At 40.2% G+C, this 10,748-nt stretch overlaps 1 protein-coding gene across 1 annotated transcript; it reads left to right on the top strand.

The window, feature by feature from the left end:
- The first annotated feature begins 1,762 nt into the window (after positions 1–1,762).
- On the top strand, positions 1,763–10,748 carry ankrd33aa (ankyrin repeat domain 33Aa). Its single transcript, XM_061986111.2, has 5 exons — positions 1,763–2,063; positions 3,530–3,827; positions 4,375–4,504; positions 4,584–4,724; positions 8,020–10,748. The coding sequence occupies exons 2-5, from the start codon at positions 3,561–3,563 to the stop codon at positions 8,826–8,828; spliced, it is 1,347 nt and encodes a 448-aa protein (XP_061842095.2). The 5' UTR covers positions 1,763–2,063; positions 3,530–3,560; the 3' UTR covers positions 8,829–10,748.

Here is a 10,748-nt window from a genome sequence, read left to right as displayed (position 1 = left end):
GCTAAGGAAAAACAATCGTGGACTACGGATGACTGGATGAAAGTCATTTTCAGTGATAAATCGCAAATCTGCATTGGACAAGGTGATGATGCTGGAACTTTTTTTAATGCCGTTCCAATGAGATTTATGAAGACAACTGCTTGAAAAAAACATGCACATTTCCACAGTCATCGATGATATAGGGCTGCATGTCAGGTAATGACACTGGGGAGATTGCTGTCATTACATCTTCAATTAATGGACAAGTTGACATTGACATTTTTAACATGTTTCTTAGTCTATCAATTGAAATTTTGTTTGGGGATAATGACACCCTTGTTCAAGATAATAATGCATTTTTCCATGGAGCAAAAACTGTGAAAACCTTCCTTGAAGAAAGATGCATAGGGTCAATTACATGCCCTGCAAATAGTCCGGATCTCAATTCAACTGAAAATGTGTGGAGGAAATGGAAGAAAATAGTCCATTACAAGACTCCAACCTACAAAGCTGATCTGACAACAGCAATCAGAGAAAGTTGGGGCAAGACTGATGAAAACTCCTGTTTGTCACTCGTTAAGTCCAGAGTCATAGAGACTGTAAGCTGTTATAAAAGTCAGAGTTGTATTAGTGGTTTGTTGTTGTGATTTTTTCTTTGTTTGTTTTTGATGATCCCATATTTTTTTCCTCAACATTGAGTGATTCCATATTTTATTTACTGTTTGATCTCAAAATGAAATTGTTACTGACTACCACAATATATTTTCCTGATTTATTTTAGTGTTTCTTAAAGCCAGAAAGTTGATATTTAAAATGACTAGAGTTTTGTGCCTTGTCTGTTATGCGCTTTTTTTTGTACAAACCTAAAAAAACTGAATAAACATTTTTCAAGACTGATGATTACAATTTTTTTCCAGGGGTTGTACATTGTTAATTGACTTGTACTAGTCGTTTTTAACCATTTAGACTGCACAGAAAAGAGAACGACATGTCTTCTTGTCTGACTTACGGATTGTGAATGATTGGCAAAATAGCGTGCAATTCCCCTTTTAGGCAAAGGCACGCCTTTAAACATAAGTTTAAAAAAAAAAGCAAAGAGGGAAGTTTAATGAGCTGTTTCTTGAATCCGTTGAGATAAAATGATGACGCCCCAAATGTGTTTTTTTCCAATCTCAACTAGTTTGTGTCCTGCAGTAGAAAAACATGTTATGCATACATCCACACAGATTTCGCCTATGGCTAGTCTGACCAGGGTTAAAAAAAAGGAGTTCAGAACATTTAGAGAGAGAGAATGTACACACTGCATTCAAAATCATATAAACATTGTTCCCATAGTATATCATTTAGAAATATGCTTATAACGTACACTTTCTGGTTACAAAATGTTGGGGGCAAAACATTGTTAGATAGTTCATGTGTACATATGTTCTCATGAATGTGTGTGCGTGTCATCCCTGTCAAGGGAATAATTACTACCCACGGCACCCCAGGGCTGGGTTTGTTGTCCCAGCAAATGGATTTGCATGGGAAAACAGAACCACGACACTATAGCGACTCCCAAGACACAGTGGATCTATTCAGGCAGGGGGTGTTCGACAGCAGAGCAAGTCAGTTGGTCAACACAAGTGCCTGTGATTCAGTCACAGAGTGGATTTGGACACTAAGAGAAGTTTGCTATGACACACCAGATGGGCCGAGGGGGCTGTCCATGGACTGAGAGAGCTGTGAGAAAGAAAGAGAGGGAGGGTGAGAGAGCAGACTACCTCAACAGACTGTGAGGGGAGCAAGGGTTGCCTCTGTCTGTTTCTTTTTGCTAATCCCTAAATCTTCTGTAATCGGGATGACAGGGGAAGAGCATGCTGCCTGATTTAGGACCACACACTTAGGACTTGGCTGGAGTGCTAACTGATCAGACGACCTAACAGGCCATTGAAAGACATGGAGGGAGTAGGCAGAGTAGACCTCTAGACAGTTTGGGGAACTTCAACTTAACCACTTTCTCACGAGAGAAGGAGTCCGGTACAACAAGATGTTCAAAAAGAAAGAGAAAAGAAGAGGACTTTCTGTGGTTGCATTCATCTAGGGTGAGACTTATTGCTGTGAATGTATGCTTTAACCGTGCAAAGTGGACAGTTGCTTAATTTTCAAGTGTGCATCACAGTCAGGCGTCAGTCATACTTGGAAATTAGAAGAAGAAGCTTTAGCAGTTTAAAAAGGTGTTGTTCAGCAGAAAGAGGAAGCTACAACGGAAGTTAAATTTAAACCAAAAAAACGTTAATAGTTTGTGAAAAGGAAAAGACATGTTACTGCTGACAGAAAATCTTGTGCTTGACTCGTGTCTGAAAACAAAACATAGGCCAGTGAGGTATATATAACAAGTTCAAAGCTTAGGGAAATATATTATTGTATAACAATCTAGCAGTGGGTAGCCTATATTTTGTTCGTGTTGAGCCTTATGGACTCAAATTATTACTAATGGTGTGGTGCTGTTACTTTGAAAAGAAGCACATGTATCGAGGTATATTTAAAAACAGTATCCATCCTTACTTTGAACTGCCAGAATAAAGAGAGCCATTTATCTGTTTTTAGTGTGAATTAAGTTGTCAGTGTCTTAATGGAGGGAGCTTTAAAAACTCAATTCAGGGGCGGAGGCAGAATAGTTACGGAATAAGTGCATTTCCAACATTACAGTAGCTTATAAAAGAGATATATGCACAACATGAAGGCAACTTCTAACTGTACTTTGTTCTAGGCATGCATGTCAAGAGGTTTAGAAACCAGGTAGAACACTATCAGCTTTGGATATTAGTCCTGACTGACTCCTTAAGAAATTGGACACGTCATTGTGATCGCCATTAGATCATCTGCCACATGTCACTTAGCAACATAGCTTTGGCATAGTGTTGTAAAGCATCTCTCAACTGGAAGATTGGCGGTTTAAAACTGTGTGAGAGACATTAACCAATATGTATACTTTGCAGTTAATACACCGACTATGACACAGACACGATGCTTCTCATTGTGAGCACCATATGGTCCTTCTCAAGCACCTCCATCCTCCCACCAGGTTTTAATTCATTCACTCCATACCATTTCTCTATCAATCAATATTTAAATCTACAGTACCCATTGACCATTCAAAAGGAAGTTCGCATTTTGTGTGTTTAATTACCCTCCACTCTTGTCCAACAATCATGGAACCAGTATAACAGAAAAAACGCTTGTAAAAGATTGCTCTACAGCCTGATTATGCATTAAGTAATCAGACTTACAGATAAATCGGACTGAAGAGAGGTGAAGCTCCTCATCCACTTTAGGCCTCAGTCAAGCCCTCTCAGGTCACCACGTCTATTAATATGTTAACTACAAAGGTGCTCTATTGTTAGTCTGACAGCCAAACAGGAAGAGGAAATCACTGATGTTGCCAAACTAGAAAATAATACACAAAGGTTGATATTTTGTATAAGTTTCTGCACTGAATGAACCCCCATCTGTTATGAATTGTTAACAGTGTGTACTTTATGTAATGTTCCATGTATCTGTGTTTAAGATGACAATGGTGTGGAGCAGACAAGACATTCATGGCTTCAAGTTCTTCAACAAGCGACGACCCCCACTTGGGCGCTGGCCCACATGAGGATTCAGAGATCACCCCAGATGATTCTGACTCTGGAAGTCTCCTTTCTGATGACTCAGTGCTTCCCAACTTCGAGAGAGATGACAAGTATACAGAGCCACCTAAAACACTCTATGAGGCATGTGCTCGGAATGATCCCACATCCCTGCAAAGGATCTTGGAGAGGGGTGTCACCAAGGAAGAGGCCATGGAGTTGGACATTAATGGAAGAGTGAGAAACACAGCATTTCATATAACTCTAAGCCTAAAGATTTATAACATTAGATACACCTGTACAATCTAATAAGTGCCAAGAGAAGTTCTGCATCAAAAAGGGCAGCTTTACAAAAACAAGACTTTAACCAGCTCTTGTGTTGAATATCATTATCTGTGCAAATATTTTTATTAGTTATTATTATCATAGACAAATAGTCAGTGACTTATTGGAACTAGTCCCACCCATTATATCGTCAACCTTTTGGTTGAGGGTGGCCATGTTTTTTCTACCTATCCTGTTCATATTTTACAAAAATGTGCAAAGAGTGTGAGAAATGTCAATGTATCTTCTGTAGTCTAAAGTTGGGGTTTAATATCAGCGCCACTATTTGGTGTATTTTTCAGGGAAATCATAACACAGGAAACCAAATGTTTACCCTTTTGTAAGCAGCGATTCAAGATCAGCAAATACCGGTCATTAAACACATAAGGACAAGTCATGGCGTAATGTTTGCAAAAAAGTCAACCATAAATATAAGGTTTTCTACTTTGTTTCCTGTCAGAGTGGACTGATGGTGGCGGTGTGCAAAGGATTTGTGGACATTGTCACCATGCTGCATGTGTGTCCTCTAATAGACATAAACCATCAAGACAATGATGGCAACACTGCCCTGATGATCGCTGCCCAAGCCGGTATGTTCTACACTATACCAAAGAACCAAACCATAATTTAGTCAGTTCATATGATTGATTGCCAAGTTTTTTTATGCAGGCTTTGCCACCATTCTAAATTACATCATGAACTACTACCCTGGTGTGGACACTGAGGTCAGGGATCCTCGTGGCTTCACTGCTCTCATCAAGGCCGGTCTGCAGGGCAGAGAAGACTGTGTGTCGGCCCTGCTAATGCATGGTATTACAAACCCCGTTTCCATATGAGTTGGGAAATTGTGTTAGATGTAAATATAAACGGAATACAATGATTTGCAAATCCTTTTCAATCCATATTCAATTGAATGCACTACAAAGACAAGATATTTGATGTTCAAACTCATAAACTTTGTTTTTTTTGCAAATAATAATTAACTTAGATTTTCATGGCTGCAACATGTGCCAAAGTAGTTGGGAAAGGGCATGTTCACCACTGTGTTACATAGCCTTTCCTTTAAACAACACTCATTAAAAGTTTGGGAACTGAGGAGACACATTTTTTAAGCTTCTCAGGTGGAATTCTTTCCCATTCTTGCTTGATGTACAGCTTAAGTTGTTCAACAGTCCTGGGGTCTCCGTTGTGGTATTTTAGGCTTCATAATGCGCCACACATTTTCAATGGGAGACAGGTCTGGACTACAGGCAGACCAGTCTAGTACCCGCACTCTTTTACTATGAAGCCACGTTGATGTAACACGTGGCTTGGCATTGTCTTGCTGAAATAAGCAGGGGCGTCCATGGTAACGTTGCTTGGATGGCAACCTATGTTGCTCCAAAACCTGTATGTACCTTTCAGCATTAATGGTGTCTTCACAGATGTGTAAATTACCCATGTCTTGGGCACTAATACACCCCCATACCATCACAGATGCTGGCTTTTCAACTTTGCGCCTATACCAATCCGGATGGTTCTTTTCCTCTTTGGTCCTGAGGACACGACGTCCACAGTTTCCAAAAACAATTTGAAATGTGGACTCGTCAGACCACGGAACACTTTTCCACTTTGTATCAGTCCATCTTAGATGAGCTCAGGCCCAGCGAAGCCGACGGCGTTTCTGGGTGTTGTTGATAAACGGTTTCCGCCTTGCATAGGAAAGTTTTAACTTGCACTTACAGATGTAGCGACCAACTGTAGTTATTGACAGTGGGTTTCTGAAGTGTTCTTGAGCCCATGTGGTGATATCCTTTACACACTGATGTCACTTGTTGATGTAGTACATCCTGAGGGATCGAAGGTCACGGGCTTAGCTGCTTACGTGCAGTGATTTCTCCAGATTCTCTGAACCCTTTGATGATATTACGGACCGTAGATGGTGAAATCCCTAAATTTCTTGCAATAGCTGGTTGAGAAAGGTTTTTCTTAAACTGTTCAACAATTTGCTCACGCATTTGTTTACAAAGTGGTGACCCTCGCCCCATCCTTGTTTGTGAATGACTGAGCATTTCATGGAAACTACTTTTATACCCAATCATGGCACCCACCTGTTCCCAATTTGCCTGTTCACCTGTGGGATGTTCCAAATAAGTGTTTGATGAGCTTTCCTCAACTTTATCAGTATTTATTGCCACCTTTCCCAACTTCTTTGGCACGTGTTGCTGGCATCAAATTCTAAAGTTAATGATTATTTGCAAAAAAAAAAATGTTTATCAGTTTGAACATCAAATATGTTGTCTTTGTAGCATATTCAACTGAATATGGGTTGAAAATGATTTGCAAATCATTGTATTCCGTTTATATTTACATCTAACACAATTTCCCAACTCATATGGAAACGGGTTTTGTACTTAACGCAAGTATTTTTATCAAAAACTGACATATAACATTTCATTAAACAATTCAGTTGAAAATACTAACTGTATATACTGCACGTGCATCACTGGAGCATATACACAATTATTGTTAGGAAAAAAAACAACTGACTCAACCCGCAGCTCAGGGATGCATCTCTGTTTGCGTCTCCAACTCACTGACTCTACTGCATGTTATGCATATACTGTATATGTGTATGTATATACAGACTATATGTTATGTGCAAGTGTTTGAAATGGTCAGTGAGTCGAGAAGTAACTTCTATGCTGTTGTCGATCACCCTCAAAAATAGAGGTACGAAACAAGTACATTTCTGTAATGTTTTTAAGAATGTTCTCTTAAAAGTAAAATATTGTTCTTTAAGAGGCCAGAAGTATACACCTTTATACAACCAAAAGGGTACAAAGTGAAGTACAAATATGTACTATTTCAACCCTAAGTGTACCTGCTGCATTAAAATGTGTTTAGCTCATAGACAAGATATATTAATATTAATAACATTTATAAATAGGGTATTTTATTGCAATAGCAGTATAATAATACTTAAGGCATTTAGAGACAATGATAACAATCATTTCGCCACACCTAGTGTGTGTGTGACAATCATGGGTACTTTAACTTTTTAACTTTAACACGTGTCTTTTATTAGCATTTTTGATTATTACAATCATCTTTATTCTATTAACTTTTATTTATCATTTTTAACATGATCTTGTTTTATGGTTTACATCATCTTGGCACTATCAACTATTTAAGGGGTTACTAGTATGTGAAGCGGGCAGCACGGTGGAAGAGGGGTTAGTGCATCTGCCTCACAATACGAAGGTCCTGAGTAGTCTTGGGTTCAATCCCAGGCTTGGGATCTTACTATGTGGAGTTTGCATGTTCTCCCCGTGACTACGTGGGTTCCCTCCGGGTACTCCGGCTTCCTCCCACCTCCAAAGACATGCACCTGGGGATAGGTTGATTGGCAACACTAAATTGGCCCTAGTGTGTGAATGTGAGTGTGAATGTTGTCTGTCTATCTGTGTTGGCCCTGCGATGAGGTGGCGACTTGTCCAGGGTGTACCCCGCCTCCCGCCCGATTGTAGCTGAGATAGGCTCCAGCGCCCCCCGCTACCCCAAAGGGAATAAGCGGTAGGAAATGGATGGATAGTATGTGAAGCACTTTGGGCTGTATGGGGTTAGGGAGTTATAACGATTGTACTTTAAGTGGTACAAATAGATAAGGTACACAAATGGACCTAGGCTGAATAGTGTTGCCAATCAACATATCCCAGGACGGCACATGTCTTTGGAGGTGGGAGAAAGCTGGAGTACCCCACCCAGTTACGGGGAGAGCATCCAAACTCCACACAGAAAGACCCTGAGCCCGGGAATCGAACCCAGGACCTTCTTGCTGTGAGGCACGATCAATAATAAAACACAACTTGACAGCATTTAGTACACCATAAAAAACAAGTCCAACAAATGCATAATATTGTGATGCTGCAGTAGATAACGTGCTGTAAGTGCTGTTGTTTTGTTTTTGGGAATTACTCTGCTCATATCTATCATAATTCCAAAAATAGCCACATGGTGGTGCCAGTTGACTAAGTTGAAGCCCCAACTGCTTCCTTAAAACTTGCAAACATGCTGTAACAGGATCTATTTGTCAATGATCCATTCCACTTTTTTTCATGCACAGGCGCAGATATGAGTGCAATGGACCATGTCCAGGGACGTGGCTTGAAAGATTGGGTTTTGAGAACCGGACGATTTGAGACAATGAACAGAATACGCCGACTGCAGGCCTTTCCTGTCGCTCAACAGTTTTGTGAGAACTACACTCCTGAGTGGCCTGATCTTAAGCAGATAGTGGAAAAAGCAACTGCCCAAAAAACAACAGGTCAGAAACTGAGGCAGTGCTTAAAGGACAGCTTCACTTTCAGCTTCCCTCAGGACCCCCAAGACAATGGAGTCATGGACAACATGGTGCGTATGACCACAAGCATCCACAGCCCCCTCATTGCCACCGGTTGCCACCCACTGTTTCCCAGCAGCCCCCCCGAAATTGGCAAGCGTCGTTTTGCTGTTCCCGAATTACTTGACAAGTACAGCAACAAAGAGTTGGAGGAGAGCACCGTGTCACACAGCTACGGCTCCATTACCTCCCCCTCTCCCAGCGCTGTATCAGTCGCCTCCGTATCACTGACCTCCTGCTGCCAGGAGTCAGACCGTAGGCAGAGCATGCCACCTGGGGGAATGAGAGCCTTCATTCCCCGCAGTATTGCTCACAGGAACAGCATCTTTCCCGCAGACTGCATCCCTAAAATTGAAGTGACCAGATCTGGCGAGGCTACTCCAAAGAAAGAGAAGAAGAAGAAAAAGCAGACGGGCTACCTGGAGCCTCCAGTATGGAAATATAAGGCGGCCAAGGAGGAGAAGAAGAGGGAAAAGAAGGAAAAGGAGCAAGAGAGAATGTCAAATGGTTCTAAACAAAACCAATCAACGTAATGCAACATGGTGTGACTCAGAAGGTAGTGTGGCACTACAGAATGTTGAGGGTTTCTGGTCACTGCTGCTGTGTCCTTGAGCAAAACACTCCACTCTTATCCCAGTGCCACACACACTGGTGTATGAATGTGAATTAATTGTTGGTGCAAGTTGGCAGCCGCATTCTCGTCAGTCCACCCCAGGGCAGCTGAGGCTACAAATGTAACTTACCACCATCAAGGTATGACTGTGGTGTGCATTAATAATACATTCTCCATAATGCGCTTTTGGTCTCTATAAAAAGTGCTACATGAATGTAATCCATTATTATTATTAACACCGACAAATGTATGTTTTCTTTACTCACTGTGGTCGTCATGTGACATGAGTTGCAGGACATTGTTAATGCCTAATGGGAACATATGCAATATTGACTGAATTCACATGCTCAATTAAATGAGCATTTAATCATTTTAAAAATGTAGTTGTTTGCACTTCCAGGGTAATTAATTAAAGTATACATTGAGAACAAAAGTAATGTGTCATCAAGGCAAAGCAAAACAATAAATAACAAAATGCCTGATTTTTAAATGTTCAAACCTGTATGTCCCCATAGCAGGTCACATCAAAAGAAATTACTCTAACAGTAAATGACAAATCCATTCCTTTTGCCAAAACATTTTAATCCCTAATATTTAGAACCTAGTTTGAGCACTTTTACTTCCGAAAGTAAATGGCTTTACTTCTGCAATATGTCACAGCCTGGAATAGAACATGTACCTCAAATTACAAGCTTCAAGGTGCTGATTTGATTGATTGATTGAAACTTGTATGCAGTACAGTACATATTCCGTACAATTGACCACTTATTGGTAACACCAGAATACATTTTTCAACTGGTTTAAGTCGGGGTCCCCGCTGTTTGCAACTGTCTCACAGTAACATTTTTCAAAGCAAAAAAAATAACAAGAACACCGCCAGCTAGCTTGTATTACCAATAGTGGTTTGACAGAACACATTTCTTTGACAATTGGCTATATTTTTAACAATTCCAAAGTGTATGTAACAAAAAAGATTTACCGGCCCGAAACAAATGATTGGTGTTAACGGCTCATCAACACGAAAAGGGCATATTATGATTTGTTTCTACATTTAAAACACTTCCTTGTGTTCTACATAAGATGTAATAGTGGTTCTTTGGTTCAAATTTTGCATAAATTAAGTTTTACAGGACATTTTCAAGCCGCTTTCTGACAGTCTCTTCAGAATCCACCAATTTTTGAGCCGTCTAACATGCCTCTACTTCGACTGTGTTTTCTCCCCATCAGACAAGTTGCGGTTTTTAGCGCTTCCATATCAAGTCTACTGACAGATATAAGTTAGAACTGTAAGCTACTTTGTATTAGAAATAGCAACAGTGAAGGATGTATGTGCATGTAGTCTCCCCCACAACAAGAGGATACAGAAAAAGAAGGAACTTAATGACTACAACGTCGGACATCTAAGCTCTTCGGGTAAAACTTTACTATATATAGAGATATCAGCTGATGTTACTAATGGGAATAGCGTCACAATTGGGGCAAACTCAAAACGACTCGTTTGGAGGAAGTATAAACGAAGTCAAGATTATTTTATAAATATCTACGCCATGCCTAACAGGTCGCCTTTAAGTTAGGCACTCTTCAGTTGGGATATTACCTGTACTGCATAACATAAAAAGTAGCTTTCTCTCTGTATGCTATATGCTGTGTATGCTATATGTAGCACTAGCGTCTACCAGATGCCTTTTATATGTATTTGAATTTTTGAATTTTTATGAATTACTCAGGGGTTGAGCTGGACTCATGATTCTCTTTTCTGTTTACAAGTTGTCCTCCAATACAATGTGAACAATTCTATGCTTCCAACGTTGTAAAATAAAAAATAGACAGCTTGACAAAA

Source organism: Nerophis lumbriciformis, linkage group LG01 (assembly GCF_033978685.3).
Source record: "Nerophis lumbriciformis linkage group LG01, RoL_Nlum_v2.1, whole genome shotgun sequence".
In the NCBI taxonomy this organism is placed as follows: Eukaryota; Metazoa; Chordata; class Actinopteri; order Syngnathiformes; family Syngnathidae; genus Nerophis; species Nerophis lumbriciformis.
Note: the sequence above shows the minus strand (reverse complement) of the source record. Positions and strands in the feature narration are given on the sequence as shown.

Bases quoted from the DNA above. Each gene is read 5' to 3' on its own strand.
- ankrd33aa (XM_061986111.2), top strand. From the start codon at position 3,561: ATGGCTTCAAGTTCTTCAACAAGCGACGACCCCCACTTGGGCGCTGGC. The intron at 3,828-4,374 runs GTGAGAAACACA...GTTTCCTGTCAG, and splicing joins AGTTGGACATTAATGGAAGA to AGTGGACTGATGGTGGCGGT. The intron at 4,505-4,583 runs GTATGTTCTACA...TTTTTTATGCAG, and splicing joins GATGATCGCTGCCCAAGCCG to GCTTTGCCACCATTCTAAAT.